At 43.3% G+C, this 20,140-nt stretch overlaps 1 protein-coding gene across 1 annotated transcript in view; it reads left to right on the top strand.

The window, feature by feature from the left end:
- The window catches only part of myt1la (myelin transcription factor 1-like, a), a 55,039-nt gene that overhangs the window by 12,977 nt on the left and 21,922 nt on the right, over positions 1-20,140 (top strand). The window contains exons 4-10 of the mRNA XM_031865927.1: positions 4,866-5,374; positions 7,027-7,657; positions 9,620-10,035; positions 11,996-12,130; positions 15,007-15,097; positions 17,266-17,379; positions 18,762-18,982. Of these exons, the coding sequence (XP_031721787.1) occupies positions 4,866-5,374; positions 7,027-7,657; positions 9,620-10,035; positions 11,996-12,130; positions 15,007-15,097; positions 17,266-17,379; positions 18,762-18,982 (2,117 nt within the window). The remainder of the gene's footprint in view (positions 1-4,865; positions 5,375-7,026; positions 7,658-9,619; positions 10,036-11,995; positions 12,131-15,006; positions 15,098-17,265; positions 17,380-18,761; positions 18,983-20,140) is intronic.

The raw sequence follows: 20,140 nt of genomic DNA, 5'->3' as shown, positions 1-20,140 counted from the left end.
CCCCCCCCCCCCCCCCCCCTCTCTCTCTGGAGGATGTCACCATGGCGACAGCACCGTGCGGATGCTGCAGTATGAGGACCAGGAGGGATGCAGCCTGTCTCCCATGGCAACCGCTAGTATAGGATCTGAACATTCCCCCCCCCCCCCCCCTCTCCCCCCCTCTCCCCGTCTCACCGCCACCGCCCAATCTCTTCTATATACACACCTAACCACACATACCTCGGTTTAATTATCACACTGCAGCTGATGTTTCTGTCGCCTCGCTCTCTTCATTTGGCGCCACGTTTTTGTTTTTATTTTTTAAACGTGATGATATTTGAATATTCTTCTGCCATTCTGAGTTAATGATTTAAATTTCCCCTTTTCATCAATGAAGAACTGAGTAGTTTGCTAGAAATGGGATAAATTAAATCTATGTTTCAGCGGTCGACCACGATTAGACCGTCGCAGAAAAGAAACCCCCCGTTCCTCTGATTGGCCGACAGGTATCGGCCTCCAGCACAGTTCTGGTCTAAATAAGAGCTCGAGGTATATTAAACTGTCAGGTAGCCATAGCAACAGCACTGATGCTTCACCCTTTACGACATCAAAGTGGATTCAAACACAGACTCTCCTCGTAGCATCGGTGAGATGACAATGTAGGAGACAATATTGAAATTTAGGTGTCCAAGTAGAGACATTAATGCACTTCAGGTGTCTATGTAGAGACAATAATGACATCCAGGTGTCCACATAGAGGCACAAATGGACTCCAGGTGTCCTTGTAGAGACAATGATGTACTGCAGGTGTCCCTATAGACTTTACATACAGACTAAAAAGAACTCCAGGTGTCCATGTAGAGACAATAATAGATTCCAGGTGTCCTTGTAGAGACAATAATGGACTCCAGGTGTCTACATGGAGACAAAAATGAACTCCAGGTGTCCGCATAAAGACAGTAATGCACTGCAGGTGTCCCTGTAGAGACTTTACATAGAGACTAAAAAGAGCTCCAGGTGTCCACGTAAAGACAATAATGTACTCTAGGTGTCCTCATAGAGACAATTATTGACTATGGACAGCCCTGTAGAGGAAACAATGGACTGCAGGTGTCCTCATATACACAGAAACGGACGACAGGTGTCCTTGTAGAGACAGTAGTGGAGCTCCAGGCGTCGTAGGTTAAATTGGGCTAACGAAGCACTTTTAGCTTCAACTAAGTCTAAAAGAAACACTATAAATGGACGTCACGAGCCTAACAACATGAAGTCTGCAAACCACCCATAATGCAACATTTTCTGCAGAAGCTGGATATTCAAAACGAACATCAGGGTTCCTCAAATATGATGCACCGTCTCAAACAAAAGGATATTTAGCTCATATTTGAGCCGAGGTCTTCATACCAAAACCAATAAGTTATCGATCGATTACACACTCGATGTAATAAGTGTCGGTGCACCGTATCCGACTGCAGAGGATCAGTCTAGAAAGAAGAGAAAATGTGATGGTTGACTCCCCCCCCCCTCCCCCTCTCGCTCTCTCCCTCTCTCTCCCTCCACATAATTACCATGCATAGTCTCTCGCCCTTGTCTGCAGCATTCCCTCGTTTCTGATCTGCTTTAATTACCACCAGAATTTTAATTGGCGGGAGACAGCAAGGTGGCTGAGGTCACACACACACACACACACACACACACACACACACAGGCGAGCAGACAACCTATAAGGTAAAAGATGGAGGGTTCATTTGAGGAGATGTGTGTGTGTTCTCTCGCAGGAATATAAGATGCAGTGTTATATGGTGAATGAAAATGATGCAACCACAGTTTCTTCTGTCGATTCCTAATTATTTATCTGCATATCTGACATATCAAGTGTTACCAAATAGTGAACACATTAATGCAATTGATTTTTTTCATGATGAAACGGAAACATCGATATTCAGGTTGTATAAGGAAACAAGTGAATGAGACGAAAAGTTATAATTGATGAAGTCTTTTCCTGAAGCGATGGTATTCTCATATACACTATTTTCTTATTATTATGATGACAATTCATATATTTTCCTCCTTTTATTTCCTTTTTAATTAATATTTATTGACGTGACAACTGAATAAATCAACGGATGTTACAACACCTCAAAACATTCAAAAGACGTGTTCACTGTCCTCTCTTTTTTTAAACTGAAAAATAATCCCATCAAAGAATACAAAGAGTGGTATAACAGGCACAAGTCCACAAACTCAGACATTTCTCTCCTTAAATGAATATACATTACCTTGATTGTCTCACTCATTTCACTGATTGTCTCACTAAAGTGACACTCCAATAGCTAGTCAGTCATGTGGTGTTCCACAGGGCTCAATCCGAGGCCCTCGGTTATTTACAGCCACTGACGTCAAATTCTTTGGAAGCACAGCATCCTGTTCTGCAAATACAAAGATGATACTTGACTATATGTTGCACTGTAAGTTCTGTAATTATGGCAACAGGTATTTAGACTGTTTATTGGATATATCTTCTCTTTTTATTTGGCTGTAGAAAAAAAAAAACCTCAAGCATAGCATTTATAAACTTGGCATGATGTTTGAGTCTGAGCTTTTATTTTTTTGTGTCAGGTGACTAAGATCTTCACCTCATGCTTTCCTATTATCATGGATCTGATTTGTTTTTGCATTTCTTATTTAGCTATTTGTAAGGCTAATTATTTAAGGAAGATGGTGAACATAGTCACCATTATACCTGCTAAACATTAGCATTTGATAATCCATATGGCAGCAGTTCAGTAGTAGGATGACGTTAACGGAAAGATTGACAGTAAAAGAAAAAAGTAATTGTAAAGCGTTTAAATGTTTTTTTTAATTCCGTGAGACGAACACAGCGGTTTCAGTCAGAAAAGCAGCGTCACCTCCTCCAACTTGCCGTCCAAACACAAAATAAGCTCTTTCATATGGAAATAGACTAATTGATTTCCTAAAATCCACATTAAAGCCGTGTATAATTGTGCTTGCTGTTTTAGAGCAATTAAAGCAGAATTTTCCCAACAGTTAATGACTATTATGGGATTTGCGTAATTGAGGCCCTGGTTGAATAAGCTTTGGGGTTTTTCTTTTTTTTGAGGCTGATTCTCCTCCTCAGCGACGACGAGTCGGAATCCACTGCAGTGCCTTAACACATGGTCCACATCAGAGGGAGTCCTGGTCCTTCCTTCTGACGACCCTCCTGATTATAACAATACACTACGACATCAGAATCCGGCCTGTTTTTTGACAATGTATACGCAGAAAGGCATTTTCCTTTGATCTAGAAAACATCACTACAGAATGACATTTGATTTATTCAAGTTTGTGACAACTTTGATCAGTTCCCTACGTAGTAAAACACAAGTTAAAATTCAAGTGCCATGTATTCGTTAAGGGCTCCGTGTGGGTGGCTGATACTTGCTGTTTGAAGCTAATAGAAACATCAAAGTCATAAAATTGTTATGTTTTTATAGTTTTTGATCTTGACAGTAATGAGCCTTATTTAGAGGTCATAAATAAGTGTTGAAATCACAAAATCAACATTATTTTTACTCGGTCTCGTCTCAGACAAAGAAAACTTTGGATTTTATCTCATGACCAGTAAAGAGCACAACTGTGGGAATATCCCTCAGTTCCCAGCGCATTGTCTGATTTATGTGTTAACATCATTACTGAAAAAAAGGAAAATTCCCAAACTTAAAATTCACCTCTAAAGCGTTTTGATTGTTTTATCGAGACATTTCTCATCGACACTTAACCCCTCAAAGTCTTGGTCTTCGGTCTTGATCATGGCTTGGTCTTGGTTTAGGGGCTCTTCACTACAAAACTGCATCATGGTGCAAAACACTACTACGAAACTACTTCTACTTTATTTGTTAAAACCATAGACTGTATATAAGAAGTGGACGTAGTCATCGTGACGTCACCCATTGGTTTGTGGACTGATGTTATGAAGCCTCGAGTTCGGCCATTTCGCCGTCACCATCTTGGATTACAACCGTCATCGTGTTTTTTTTTTACAACCAATAAACGGAAGTTACCATATTTGGAATGCGGCCTATCTGACTCTAAATGGAGCATAATTTACTAAATGAACATCATGCTGTATTGAAGAAGACTTGAAACTAGAGATTGAGACCATAAACTCATGTTTACAATGTTTACTGAGGTAATAAATCAAGAGAGAAGTAGAGTCATTTTCTCATAGACTTCTATACAACCAGAGGAGTCGCCCCCTGGTGGACACTAGAGAGAATGCAGATTTTAAGACACTTCTGCACCGGCTTCACTCGTCAGAACCGGAGGTTGCCGCCTGATTTAAACACTGTAGAAATCTCTGGCTAATTGATTGGCTAATGTCTCAGCTAACATTTTGTAGTAAATAATTAACATAAAATGATTGCAATTACCTCCTGCAGCTGCAACTGAACACGGGGTCCGCTGTAATATCCCTATTGGGACTCATATTTTGGGAGCTTTTTGTGAAGTAGTTTCCTTTTGTACGAACTCCCAATATAGTGTACTGCAAATTTGGTGTTGCACATGGCGTATATAGTAGAAATTAATGATCAGAGGAAGACAATTTATGTTCTGATATGAATAAATATATTAATATTAATAGCAGATGATCAAGCGAGCCAACCAAGTTGGCTAGTTTAGGCACACTGGTCCTTGTTCTGGCTCTGAAGGATCCAACGTGAGCCCACTCTGGCCTGTATGTGGCTCAGTGTGCAGACTTATTGACCTGAGAATCGTCTCCTGTTGGCAGCAGGAAGAAAAGCTTTGGGGCCGCGAAGATCAAATAGTTAGTAAGAGAACAAAGATGGCTGCTGATCGTGTTTGTGCCCTCTGTCTCTCCTCAGCGTCTACGGCTGCCCGCTGGCCAAGAAGAGGAAGGCTCTGGAAAAACAACCACTGGAGCCGGCTGCCAAGAGGAGGCCTTTCCTCCCCTCCTGCACAGGTGAGGAGGAGGAGGACGCCGGCGCCTACACCAGCTACGAGAATGAAGCCATTGGGGTGAAGGGCGCAGGGAAGGAGCAGGGGGAGGTAGTGGAGGAGGATGAGGAGGAAGAGGAGGTGGAGAGAGAAGGAGATGAAGACGGAGACGTGGAGGATGAGTTCTCGGAGGACAACGAGGAGCAGGGGGAGGAGGAAGAGGAGGAGGATGACGAGGAGGAGGTAGAGGTGGGGAGAGCGAATACGACAATGGGAGGAGAGCGGGCGGAGGACGAGGAGGAGGAGGAAGAAGAGGAGGAGGAGGGAATGTATGAGGAGGAGGAAGAAGTGGAGGATGGTGATGATGAGGAGGAGCAGGAGGATGAGGGAGAGGAAGACGAGGAGGAAGACGAGGAGGAGCAGCATCGTCAGCATGGTGAGTTTCCTGATTCCTGATTTCTGCATTTTGAAATGTTTTTCTCTGGTTGTTTGTCCTCAAATGGGTTTAAAACATCTTTTGACCCAAACCACCATCTCAACCAAGGTTGTTTGATTGTATCCATTCAGAAGTAAAACAAACTGTGGTCAGCGCTAAACTAAATATACCTAATTTCCTGTGACTGCTTCACAATAAAAGCCCCCACCCCGTATTTAACTGGTTAAATGCTGGATTACATGATTTCCTCGTGTCCGGTGACTCCCTTGTGCATACAGTAAGTACACCACAACCACAAGACTTGTGTTTGACACCGTGTTAGGATTTTATGGCAGTGGTTTTGTTGCCTCAACCTAAATTTAAGTAGTTATTTTAAAGCCAACCGTGATGCTTTCTTATAGCCTAACAAAGTGGTTTTGTTGCCTTAACCAAACTTTTGTTTTTAATGTAAAGTCTTACAGAAATAAATGATAATAGATTGCATTACTGACTATTTCACGAACTGCCGTGAGACTGTGTTGGATATACTGGCAAACTGTCCAGGGTGTCTGCATCCTAACTGTAGTCCACGATACATGCGTAGCATTACAGTCGTTATTCACAGCCACCAGAGATGACTTTAGGAAACGTAAGGTCATAGGTCAAGTTTTTGAGCAGTTTCTTTTTTGGGAGGACATTTTCTGAGTCTTGTGTGTTCAAAGCCAATTATCTCGGGACAACTGCATCTCGATCTGCAAGAGTCCCATCATGTTTGAGGCCACATGGAAATCAAAAAAGCTAAAAGTTAATCGAACATCGATGAACCCGGGTCCGTGCTCGTTGCTCCGGGTCAAACCGGAGTCCAGTCTGGGTTTGCATTGTATTCTTGATCTGCAGTGGGAAAGGAGACAGTGATGAGAGTGCTGAGCCGAATCTGTGGTCGACCAGATGCTCCGTGCTCTCCTTCTCACCACGTTTCCCTCGACCCCCCCACACCCCACACCCCCTCCACAACACCCCCCTTGTCCTCAATCGCTTCTGACAGCGCTTCACGAATAATCGGGAGAGGAGCTCTGCTGAGTTATTAACTCCCACCCTCCCCTCCTCTCCCCTCCCCTCCCGTCCCCGTTTGCCTCCTCGTCTCGGCGGACGTGTCACATGCGCTCTGCCTCGGCTTCTCCTCCTGAGAATATTTATGGCTCCCGAATCGGAGCACCTCACACGCCTCCCTTTTCAATTTCCCTGCTCTCATTCGCCGTCTCTGTCCCCAAAATCAACAGCGAGGCTTAGCAGGGAGAGCGGCGCTGCTCAGCACAGCTCTGCACAGCTCTGGGTTGTGTGTTTTATGTGAGTAAACAGTGGATCATAATTGGGAGGGATGCTGCTAATGTATTCAGGAGTATATGAGAAGAAACTGGGTTCATCAGCATTGCTGAGTTTATTAGAGGATGTAAAAGCTTCCTTTCCTTTTCATCTGCAGGATTATTATGCTGTAACTGAACAGATAGTTATATTATCTACAAAATGAATCCATTTCCTCTTTTATTTTTGACCAATTACCTTCTGTTTATGTAGTTTATGGTGCGAGATACTGGGCGAAACTAGCCGTGACGTGAGATGGGTTTTGTATCAGGATGTCTGAGAGGTTTCTTTCGTCCTTTTCCTGACAGTAGAGAACCACTACAAACCCGGCGGACAATCAAAGCTCCTTCCGCTTCAGAAGGACAACAACAACAACCACAGCTGCAACATCAGCGCCGGCAACGGCACCGGAGAGGATTACGAGAACTACGACGAGCTGGTCGCCAAGTCGCTGCTCAACCTGGGGAAGATCGCAGAAGACGCCGCCTACCAGGCCACGACCGAGTCCGAGATGAACAGCAACTCTTCCAACAGCGCCGGGGAAGACGAGGACGACGAGGAGTACGACGGCAGCAATCACGGTGACCGGAAGGGCGAGCTGAGCGTGGACCTGGACAGCGATGTGGTCAGGGAGACGGTGGATTCCCTGAAGCTCCTGGCGCAGGGACACGGTGTCATGCTGCCCGAGGACGGCTACCCGGAAGGCGTCATGATGGACCACGTCGGCCAAGCCAACGGGCGGCCCGGCATCGGGGTGAGGGTGAGGGCGGAGGAGAGCGAGGAGGAGGTGTGTCTCAGCAGCCTGGAGTGTCTGAGGAACCAATGCTTCGATCTGGCTCGGAAGCTGAGCGAGACGCAGACGTGCGATCGCCCCGCCCTCCACGCACTCCACCACCAACTCCAAATCCCAACGGACCATCAGATGGTGCATCACCTGAACAGGTTCGTCATCTCTAAAGAGTCTTTTGATCATGTTGTTGTTTATTCCACATACCCATATTTCCATCTACCTTTGTGTCATATGAAAAGCTGTGCAGGTAGATTAAAGCATTATTTATGCTTATGAACCATATTAGCATAATTACCATTGACATTTCAGAGACTCGATGGGTTGGCTTTGAAGGGAGGCAAAGGTACTGTGTGAGATGAAAGGGACAAGTGCATAATGGGAGTCAGAAAACAACAGGATGTTAGTTATTGTATGATTTGGACCCCTTATCAAAACAGTCAACAGCTGGCAAAACACTCTAAAGCGGCAACATCTGCTTCTGCAGAGTGAAGCCGATGCTTCATGTGCATTCTCTCTAGTGTCCACCAGGGGGCGACTCCTCTGGTTGTATAGAAGTCTATGAGAAAATGACTCTACTTCTCTCTTGATTTATTACCTCAGTAAACATTGTAAACATGAGTTTATGGTCTCAATCTCTAGTTTCAAGTCTTCTTCAATACAGCATGATGTTCATTTAGTACATTATGGTCCATTTAGAGTCACACAGACCATAAAGCAGGGGATGCTTTAGGGCGGGGCTGCTGTGATTGACAGATTGCTGTCAGGACAGCGACATCGCCAAACTCAAGGCTTCATAACATCAATCCACAAACCGATGGGTGACACCACTTCTTATATACGGTACAGTCTATGCTAAAACCCTAAAGCTAAGTTTATACTCGCCGTAGTGAAGCCGATGCAAGGTGCCTGTGCCAGAAAATAACGTAGTCAAGGCCGCGTGAGCTCCGCAAGTGGTGGCGTCATTTGGTTGTGCACCTCTGAAATTTTGTAACTCGATCACGTGACTGTCACAAATAGTTCGCTGATAGAAATACTATTTACATGTCTCGGGATTATACAAAGAAGGACAATTCGTTTTTAGATGCTTTAGGAACAGGAGGTCTGAAAAATCTTCATTTGAGTAAATATTTTGCAGCCAAATCTAATAGTTTACAGGATATTCAACCTTCGTTTCTTTATAATACATTTAATACTTAATTTCTCTCTTTACAGGGCTTGTACAAAGGCAATACAGTAGTCCATGATTATGAGTTTACAGATAATTACAATTCTTCCTTGGCGTTGTGGAGGTTGGTTTATGGCGTTTTGCCGTTTACACTCGTTGTCTTTTTGATTCTTCACATTTAATTTTGTTCATACGCCCTCTGGTGCTTCTGAGAATAATGCAACGAACTGCGTGTTGAGCATAAACCCCCCTGTGCATGCTGGGAGCTCGCACGCCATCTGCGGAGACTCGTGCTACGGTGCCAAGTGCGAGTATAAACAAACCTTAATTATTGCTGCTTAGAAATCATAGAAAAAAAGATGCTCCTAGTAGCTTCAGACCTTTCCTGAGAATCGTCACATTTTTAAGTTTCCTTCAGTATCAAAGTAATCCAGTGATAGTTGTCTTCATATTCATGGGTTCACTGCAAACAGGAACTGTTAAGAGCTAATTCGGCAAACTTAAAATGGCACCAGTTTGTCAAAATCGGAACAATTATAGGCAAAAAAGGCCTCTTTCATTACAACTTTATCCTTTGTTGGTTGCGTTGGTTTGCCTCTCTCTCTACTTGGGGATAAGGCTGTATTCAGGATTCAAGAGGTCTTGGATCCCCCATAGTTATCAACTGTAGATTTGTGATAAATCATGTTAAAGTTTGATCTAAAAAACAAAAGTGAAGACTCGGCTTTTATTGAAATACTGTATATTTGCTGGAGGGCCAGATCTGGCCCAGGGGTCTATTGCTTTAGAGGAACAAAAGAAGTTAAAGATAATGAGCTTTTGGGTTTCGCAAATTGACATTGACAGTAATTTCAGACTACAAAGCAGATGGTTGATCTTCCTCAGACCACCTCAACTTTCAGCCACAGTTTTCCAGTAATCCGTCACTCACTGGCGGTCATTTTTTCAGGTACGACAGCTGCCAGCAGAGCGCACAGGAGGAGCACAGGTCTCTGGAGCGCAGCTACTCCGACATGGTGAACCTGATGAAGCTGGAGGAGCAGCTGAGCCCGGGGTCCAGAGGTTATCCGACCAGCTGCAGCCAGGAGGGCGACGAAGACACCACGTCGGTGGCCTCCGACCGCTCGGACGAGACCTTCGACATGGCCAAGGGAAACCTGTCGCTGCTGGAGAAGGCCATCGCCCTGGAGTCGGAGAGGGCGAAAGTCATGAGGGACCGCATGGCCTCGGAGCACTCGTTGCCCCGTCGGGACCACCATCACCATCGAGGCCACGGCGAGCACAGCTCCAGGCTGAGCTGCGCCGGCGAGGAGCGCAAGTCCAGGATGCACCACGACGGGTTGAAGAGGGCGTACTACCCTAAAGGTAGGCAGCCAAAAAACCCACACACTGACCCTCACTGTGTCATCACAGATCTGCAAGGATGTACGTAATGTTTTGTGTTATATCTGCACACAGTTTGTTTGTGGGGAGTTTTGTCTCCAGTGTGTCTTCATTCACTTGGTCCTACCCTCAGATATTTTACATCTGTGAAAGAAAAAGTGTTGTCTGGGAGTTTTTGTTTTTTCATGCCAGGACTATTTTTACCACGGCGGCTGGACTTCCAGAGGCAGATTTAGTTCAGCCAGTCAGTCAGTGTGTAGCTCTACACCATCAAACTACATCGCTGTTCGCTGCACCTGAATAAAAGTGTTCATGGCAATTATAAAAGAAACGTGTGGCAGTAAAAGGAAGAAATAAACTCGATGTGAAACGGAACAGAAAAGGTCCCACTGTCAGAGAACAAATATTCCTATTTCAACCACCTTCCCAAAGTTATCGTCCCATCATGTTTCCTCTCCAAATTCTGCCAATTTTGCAGCACCTCTTTGCATCATATGTGACCTGAATCTGCTTTTCCCTCCAAAGATCTGACCCCAGGTCAGCAAGGAGGAAGTTTATCTTGCCTCCCTGACTCATTGTAATCCTCAACACTGCAGCAGCCGCAGGCTATCAGTGCTGTAGCAGGAAAATAAAACGCATAACTGTAAATTTAATGTTTGCCCCCCCCCAGATTGGACTATTTCTGTGCACACCGGTTGAGGTTTCTGACCCCTTGGCTCTTAAAACCTGTTAAAGTCCCATCGTGTTATTTGAGAAATGTTGCACATGGCCGCCGATGAGATAATGGGCGCTCATCTTCAGCATTCAGGAGCAACAGTTTCTTTTTGTTTCTTTTTTTTCGCCTCTGACAGCAGCTTATGTTGTTAAAATAGGCCGGTGTGGGAACATCAGACGGCCGGCTTGTCAGGCATGAGTAATGGCAATCTGCGCGGCCTGTTAGGAGAGCAAATCCATCTGTGGGACGCTATCTGCGGCCTATTTCTCTAAATCCACTCAAATACGACTCCCTCCCAGCGGCATTGGGAGTCGGAGCTGTGCGATTATCAGCCTCACGTTGGCTTCAGACTGCTTCATTAGCACAGAGGAGGTTTTTATTAGTCCACAGGAAAGCTTTCATTGTGATCAAGAATCTCAACAAGAATCTCGATTAGATCAACAAATATGTCGATCTAATCATATTTCTGTCATGGCTAGGTAGCTAGCTACGTATGAAGATGACATACCCATTTCTAATCCTGCACACAAAGCTTTGATTGGTCAATTGCTTCTCCAACCATCTCAAACAGCCATCAATGGATATAACATTAGACCTATGAGGAGGCAAAGTCCGACTATGGGACCTTATTTTGGAAGAAAATATACGGAAAGAGAGAAATTCCGTTTGATTTGTACCATGAATATGATGTTCGTCAATTTAAAAGATAATTTTGCAAGTCGAAAAAGTCTCATTCTGTCGTAAAACTGTTTAAGATTATAAAAAATACGAAATTGGCAAGAGTGCCCAACCAAAACTCTCGTAAGTGACGTCTCTCTCTGAGTCTATGATGTCTGTGTGTTCTCAAACCAAAACGAAATGATGCTACAATAAACTGAGACTGTCTCGAAGAGCAACATTTTCTTTGTTAAACATCATATGTGTAATCTGTTGCACAATCATAGACTGTATATAAGAAAATGAACGTAGTCATCGTGACGTCACCCATTGATGTTTTGAAGCCACAGTTTCTGTGATTTTGCCTTCGCCGATTTGGCTTTTTGCAACCAATAAACAGAAGTTACCCTGTTTTGGAAATGCGGAGGAGTGATGTAGAGTTGGCATATACGTCTCTGGTAGTGTCAGCGACCTGTCAATCACAATAAGCCCCGCCCTAAAGCAAAGAAATCGTCTGGCGCTCGGCCGCCGATCACCTGTTGACTCACCTCATCTCTCTGTCCTCTGCAGACTCTTCCAGGGGGGAGAAGAAGGAGAGCAAGTGTCCGACGCCGGGCTGCGACGGGACCGGTCACGTGACGGGTCTGTACCCGCACCACCGCAGCCTGTCCGGGTGTCCTCACAAAGACAGAGTCCCGCCTGAGAGTAGGTCCATCTGCCTGGATGTTACGTTACAAAGCCAGTTTTAAACAGAACAACAACAACAGTCCGACAAGTCATTTCAGCTAGATAAGTTCTCCAGTCTGGTGTTTGTGTTTTGGTGGTTTCATCATGTCTCAGAGGTGGAGGAGCTTTGGAGGCAGAACATCTTATTGGTTGAAATGAAATGGCAAAGAAGGAACAGTGGCATAATAAACATAAGCTTTAGGCTACAACTACTGACTTTTGTCATATGGACATGCTACACGTTTGATCGGTTAGATTCTCCACAATTCAATCGTTTAGTTAATTTTATTGAAACCATGAGCACCAAAGTATAATTTATTGTGATTTACTGACATGTTAAACAAGAGATAGCCTACATAGATAAAGTGGTGACTCCTGACCTTTTAAAGTGATCATAAAGTCTCAATATGTGTCCATTCCTCGATTATTTACATTCCTTTAGTCCGTTAGGCTCCTCCGAACAAAAGAATCAAAACCTTTTTTCATAAAAATGTATATAAGTAGAGAATATTTTCACGTGAAGTCCGTTGCTCACCGTCTGCTAATGTCGTTCATCAAACGAAGACCGAACAATGAAGAGTGTTGTTTACTGTCTCAGAACTGAATCAAACCAATGATTTCGTAAATATTATTTTATTCGATAGCCTTATTATACATACAATTAATATTTATACTGGTTAGAATAAACAATCGAGTAGTATTTGCCATGTTTGCTGAACAAGAGTTGTAATAAAGAAATCAAAGGCATATAGTTCAGTGATTGGAGCAAATAAAAGCCCGGACTGTTAAATGCAGCTTTACGGTCGTTGACTGTTTGTCTTTCTTTGTCACATAGGATCCAAAGCTGCATTCACTTGTAACTGTACGTCTAATTTAGGCTCTTTATCTGGCGTGACTACAAGGCTAGCAAAGGGGGTTACTACTATATGTTGGAATATCCAAACTTCCCAGTTTGCATGAATGCAGCGTAAACGATGCTGCTCATCACTGTGGTTCTTCAGCTCCAACGCTTGAGGTTTAATTAAACCACAATCAGATTCCTCTTTGCCTCTGAGAAATGTTTGTCAAATCTAAAACCATTATCTTTCTTTTAATTTTGCATCAAAACTAATTAACTATCTGTTCTGTGTCCTTTAATGTTCAAAAGACTAAATGAATTCCCGTACAGGCAGCGTCATGGCTGCGGTACATTTATGACACTGACTTTTATTTACTGGTCAGATCAAATGATTTCACCTTATTTCAGAAAACTCTTTATTCCATTGGACTCAATTGGGATTATCTCATGTTTTTAGAATAAGATTAAAAGAATTACGTCAGATGACTTGTTGGACGGGTTGTGTAGCAGCGAACGTTGGACAACGTTGGGCATGTCTGCTGTCCACCATCATGCATTCGTCCTGCATGACTCCACATTTGTGTTTTTGTTCTTTGTTCTGTTTGACTTGATAAAAGCTGAGCTGAGGATTTATTGCTCATTTATGAATTAATAATTTGTTATAATCCAGAGTTCTATCTGCAGTCGTGTGACACAACATATTAAGACGACTGGTGATCTTTTTTTTGTAGATTTTTTAAGTGAATTTTAATTGTTTCTGCACATAATGCTCTTAAAAGTTGGTCGTCTTCAAAGAGTTTTTTTTTGCTTTAGTTTTTGTGTGCTCCTTTGCTTCCTTTTCTCCCTCCTCATCACACCTGCCTGATGTCTGGTTTCGGTATCTGTGTTGCTGATGTAAAGTGAGCTGCATGAACAAATCAGTTTGATCCACCGGCTGCAAAAAAACAAACAAAAAAACAACCTGCATGAGAAAAAGCTGCTTTAATCACGCTCACTGAACTGGTGATGTGTGACATTAGATCGGGTAGAAACCTGGGCGTCACACCTACAAAATGAATAACATGAAGAAAAACAATGGAATTCAAATTAAGAATACAATTAATAGTCATTTTGTCGATATAGATAGCAGAAAGTATTAAATATGGTTTGATTATTTTCGGTCTTTTAGCTGCATTTTAGCTTTTTTAGCATTTTAGTCTTATTTATTTCAAGTAACAAGCATAACTTTTATTTCTAAGCAAAAAAATACAACTTAGATTTCTTAGAAGCTAAATATTATTTTTAAATAGATTATATAGATGAAGAAGGGATAAATGATGCATTGTGGCATGTTTTTAGTGAATGCATGTTTTGAAAACATACACTGAAATATGCAACATACCAGAAGAAATATAGAAAATAAGAATATATTTGTATAAAGGAATTGTCTTTGTGTGGAGACATCCATGAAACAACCCAACTTCTGCATATATGCACATCACACCGTCGATGGATGAACATGGAAACAGATTTGGAAACCTTTGTCGCAACACAATAATTAGTTCTTCTGGTGCTCACGTTGTTCCTTTACCATCTGCACAGTCATCAGTAGATTTTAACAGTGCATGACAAACGCTTGCTTCCAGTACGTTCATGAAATTTCATGAAATGAGCGCAGCGATTAAAAATGCAAATGAGACGTGTTGTGTTTCCCCAGCAGGAAAGGATTACACACAGAGAGACACATTCACCTCCAACTCAAACCAGTTATTTTGTGTTTCAAACTTGTAAAGCACAGATTTCACTACTCGAGTGGACGGTTTGTTGTGTGTTTATTTCCTCTTATCGACCGCAATCCTTTCACGCTGGAGTCGGTCACAACGCTGAATATTCGTGGCAGCGTTCGTGCTCATTCTTGCAGCTGTAATCTGTTGTGCGGCCGTGATCTTGTGCATGCCGAACCGCTGAACGCCCGGTAACTCTCCTTGTCTGCTCCTAACCCTTCGCTGTCTTTCTCACCTTCTCCTGTCTGTCAAAGTCCTTGCCATGTATGAGAATGTTTTAAAGTGCCCCACTCCCGGCTGCTCTGGACGGGGTCATGTCAATAGCAACAGGAACTCGCACCGCAGGTGAGTGAGCGGCCTTTCAGCCGGCGGCTGCAGAGCAAAAAGCACCGCCGGCATGTGAATGTGGCAGATTTTACAGCACAGAAGCTGTAAGTCTGTGTGTTGTTTTGATGGATGACGTTTGAGGCTGATTGGTAGACACGAGTTTATTTTGCAGACTGACTTGAGGTGTAAGTAAAAAAGCAATTCCCTCACAAAATGAAGCATAATTCGGCAACTGGATTCCTCAGCAAGTCAAATTGCAATTCTTTTAGGCTCTACACATGCTGACGGTTAAATGACGCAGCATCTTTGTCTTTTCTCTTAAGCTTTTTAAAAGTGTTTTCTACGCAACAGAGATCGACATTGACCGGCTAAAAACACGGCATTGTCTTAGGTCAACTGAGGCGAACCGCTCACAGGAAGTCTCAAACCTCAAATACAAGGTCTTTGTGTTGTTGGTTGTTTTTACCCACTAGTGTTGCATTTATCTCCACCTTGATACCAAAAGAAAATTGCCTCATTTTCTCTCGTATAAAATGATCTCAGTTGCTGGAACATTCCCGGGTTTAGAAGCTGGTGGGAAGAAAAAAGACGAGGCTTTAATTTAAATGTTGCCATGTTTGAGCTAAAGGTGCGTCACATCAGCAGTTCAGCTGTTTAAGAGGCAGAGCATCACGCACACACGCGCGCACGCACACACACACATATTTTTGAACTATGTAAAGTGATTAGGATTCACACTCATTTTCTCACACATACGTAGAGCCTCAAATCACAGAAATGCACACTGTTTTATGCACACACACACACACACACACACTCACAAATTAGCTCACAGACAGCAGCACACGTGCGCTGGCAGACAGAGAAGCACTCACACACACACACACACACACACACTGGCTCAGACGTGGCTGCAGGGTGTGTTATGTAGCACAGCTCCGCTGGGAGAGGAAACAAAGCACGAGCTAGCTAGCGTAGCTACCGTTAGCTACCAGCTCACACAGCTTTCATGTCTGGCAGTCGCCATGGAAACGCCTTCATAGCAGCAGCCTCAGCCTCAGCAGCAGCTGCTGCCGTGCTGATCTGTCACACGATGCTCACACGCTCCTATCAACCTTATAAGTGTGTGTGTGTTTAACGGTATTTCATTCCTCCCGTGTATGAAGAGATTAGGAATCGCCCGGAGTGACAGACAGAGGGAGAAGCAGGAAGTCTAAGTTTTAAATACAAACTGTTTCTCAGGCTTCTCTTTTAGTCCAAAATTCACTGAAGAAAAACGACATTAGAGCCTCCTTAACGACTTCATTTAGGACAAACTGTCGGTTTTGTTTGGTGGTCAACTTGCTTTTTCAGGAGCTAAATCAACAGTTATGTATACGAGTTAACACGTTCTATTGTCACTTTATTTTTGGTTCTTTTTTAACTGTAGAAGGGATGCATGGCTTCTAGCCTTTGTTCCCGTGGAGGTTCAATGAAACCTTGTGAACCTGAGGGTTACACTTGACAAGGAGCGAATGAAAAACTACAAATTTAGAGGGTGTTGCTGGGAGTTGGTGTGAAGTAACGAGTTTGTTTAAACGGAAAGTGTTTTGATTGCAAACATGCCAAAGTCACATGAGGAAATAGTGTTTGTGTGCTTCAGCCCTCAGCTGTCAGTCAACCAGTGCCTAACCAGTTAGTAACATGGTAGTTAGTAAAGAGTCACCGCACCAGTCATTAGAACCAGTCAGTCAATGAACTAGTAAACTAGTCCGTACTGAACTGGTTGATAGTCAATTTATAAAACAGTCAGAAAGTCAGAAGTTGACCAGTTAGTCAGCTAGAAAACCAGTCAAACACACAGTCAGTAAACCAGTCAAACCTAGACTTTGTAAACCAGTCAGTCAACCAGTAAACCAGTCAAACCTAGACTTTGTAAACCAGTCAGTCAGTCAGGTGATCAGTCACAAACCATCAGTCAGTAAACCAGTAATGCATCATAAAGTAGGCCATACTCAATTCATAATTCATTGTGAACTGCTGTTCCTGACAGCTGAACCGGTCTTCAGCCAGATGCTGTGTGTGTGTGTGTGTGTGTGTGTGTGTGTGAGTGTGTGTGTGTGTGTGTGTGTGTGTGTGTGTGTGGACAATACAGTATATGTAACCAGGCCGTGTGCTGTCTCCCCCCTCCTCCCTCCCTCCTCCAGTCTGTCCGGCTGTCCCATCGCTGCCGCAGATAAGATGGCGAAGGTCCATGAGAAGATCCTCCCGATTGAGAGCGGCAGTAAGACGTCCAATCAGACGTCAGACCGTGTCCTTAGGTAATGCCCACGCGGAGTTAGAACAACATTAAGATAACGTGTTTTAATAATAATGTGTTTTTATCATGAAGAGCAACCTTTAATTGTCATGCATTGATGAGGGATGCTGAATGGTGCGTTCAAATCTAAAGATATCCTATAAACACGAAGCCTGATTTGTCTTGTTCTTTGTCATTTTGGGTTTGGTTAGCTATTTGACATTGCTGTCACATTCACCATTTATTTTTAAATTAGGGATTCTGCATGGCGCAGTGGATTCCCCACACTTGTGAATCTTAATGAGATGGGGAAGCTCAATAGTGCAGTAAAACTTCAAGGCCAAAAAGTGCCTCTAAAAAAGTCCTGAAAAAAACCAACAACATAGCTTTGGTAAATGCTTCAAGATTACATTTTTGTGCATCTCTTTATGAAGGATGCCAAATGGTGCAATGAAGTCACCAGCACATTAACTCAACCTTTTTACTTTTCTGGGTTGTCTGGGAAGCCAACATGCATTCTGAAACAGCTTTCAGTCAAATATATGACCCATTCAGGTACACTACAGATGCCAAATTGTGCACAAAAAATAGATTTCTTAAACCAGGGATGCTAAATTGTTAGTAGATCACCAGTAAGTAATGAAAATGGATACTTTTCTTGTAGCAGATTGGATATATTTTTTTTAATGTTTTGGTCATGCAGCTAAACCTGTAATTATCATATTTGAATCAAGGATGCTGAATGGTGCATTAAAATGGAAGCAGAAACCATGAATACAGCGCTTACCCCGGTTCATTGCCATTTTTGGTTGGGAAAACAGCAGTAGATTGTATTTAACAGTGTTAGTGAAATAAGGGACACCAAATGGTCCAGTACAATTCCCACACTTGCGTTAGTGGGAAGCAGCTGTAGATCATAGACACTTTAATTAAGTGGGGAAGCACAATAGTGCAGAAACAAATCACACTCTCAAAAAAATCCATAAGATAAAAAGCTTTGGGAAATACTGTACCTTTACACACATTTAAAAAAAACTCTTCTTACATGTGTTGCCTCTTAAATCAAGGATGCCAAATGGTTTCCTCTTTCAGAAGATTTGCAACATATTTTGTATGCATTTACTCATGTCGCATGAAGCAGGCATGTAAAAATAATGCAGAGAAATGAGCAGTGTGCTAACATCCCCCTCCTGAGCCAGTGTGTTTTGTCATGCAGATAAACCTTATTAATTAGGGAAGCCCAATGGTGCAGTCAAGTTTCCAGCATACAAAATGAACACAGGGTCTACTTTGTCTTGCTGATAGATAATCTTGGCTTTGGGAAACGGTGTTGATGTTGATTATATTTACACTTAAAGATGCTGAATGGCGCAGTAACAAAATCCCTTTCCGGTTGCCTTTCAGGCCGATGTGCTTCGTCAAGCAGCTGGAGATTCCTCAGTACGGCTACAAAAACAACGTCCCCACCAGCACGCCGCGGTCCAACCTGGCCAAGGAGCTGGAAAAATACTCCAAGACCAGCTACGACTACAGCGGCTACGACGCCCAGCATGGCGGCTACGGGAAGAGAGGCCCGGCAACCAAGTCCCACCACGGACGAGACACCTCCCCGAAAGGATACGACGGTAAGAAGAATCGTCATTTAGTGCATTTGTCTCCTTTGTTTGAAAAAAGGAAGGTGTGGTGTTTTCTTTTCTGGCTTCCCGGCGGAAAGAAAGATGTCACAGTGGGTGGCAACAGCACGCAGGTGCTGCATCTACAGCACAATGCTGGAATCTAAATAAGTTAGAGAAGAAGAATAACAAGCGGTAATGAGAAGAAGCTGGTGTCACTTCGTCATTATTTATCCTCACATTCAATCTTAATCACATTGTCATGTTTATTCAGATGCCACATTCTCCACCTCTGGCAAACAAAAAACATTTATTTGAATTTTTATTTCTACTTTTTATTGATAAATTCAAAATGAGCATAAAAAAACAGGATGGAAACAGATTTCCTGTCAGTCCTTTAAGGGAATAAAACCTGCAAAATGATCCCAGTATGGAGGATTTATTTTCTTTTTTCCTGTTCTAGGGAGAACATTTTGTACTTGACGACAAACACACACACACACACACTAACACACACTCACACATGCTCTGTATAGTCAGTGTATTCTCTTTGTTAGAGCGCTGAAAACGCCGGTGTTTTCCGCCTCTCCACATGGCTAGAGTGGGAAAAAAAGCAGAGCAGAGTTATGGAAATGCCGAGCCAAGAGCCTTTGGATGGAGGTGATGGGAGGGATGGGAGGGAGGGAGGAGGTGCAGATGGAGGGATTGTGAAACGGGAGGGAGATAATGGAGGCGAGCCCGGTTTCTTTGGCTGGGAGCCATTAGTGAGACGCAGGCAAGAGAGGGAGGTTTTTTAGACGAGGTGTCTGTGCGCTCCCCTCCATCACGACTCCCTCCCTCCCTCCTTTCCAGCATCCTTCCCTCCATCAGCATCGCTCCAGCCTGCCGAGCCCCGATTCACAATCGCACCATGCAGCACACAAAAATCGCGTTTTCTTTGTCTCTACAGCTGCCTCTATTTTCACCTCCCCCTGTTTTATTTCTCCTCTCGTCTGGTGTTATTCTATATTTATTTTGTTTTCAACAAAATCACATGAAAAATGTCTCAGTACTTTTCGACTCGTCTGTGGCTCGAAGCCCATTCGCTTCTACTTGAGACATAAATCTTCAATTATGTAGTTTCTATAAATAGTCCAGAAACCCCCCCCGCCCCCCGCGCCCCCACCCCAA

This window comes from Anarrhichthys ocellatus, unplaced genomic scaffold (genome assembly GCF_004355925.1).
Source record: "Anarrhichthys ocellatus isolate YVR2014 unplaced genomic scaffold, GSC_Weel_1.0 scaffold34, whole genome shotgun sequence".
Classification (NCBI taxonomy): Eukaryota; Metazoa; Chordata; class Actinopteri; order Perciformes; family Anarhichadidae; genus Anarrhichthys; species Anarrhichthys ocellatus.
The sequence above is the reverse complement of the archived record's forward strand: the minus strand, read 5'-3'. Positions and strand labels throughout refer to the sequence as shown.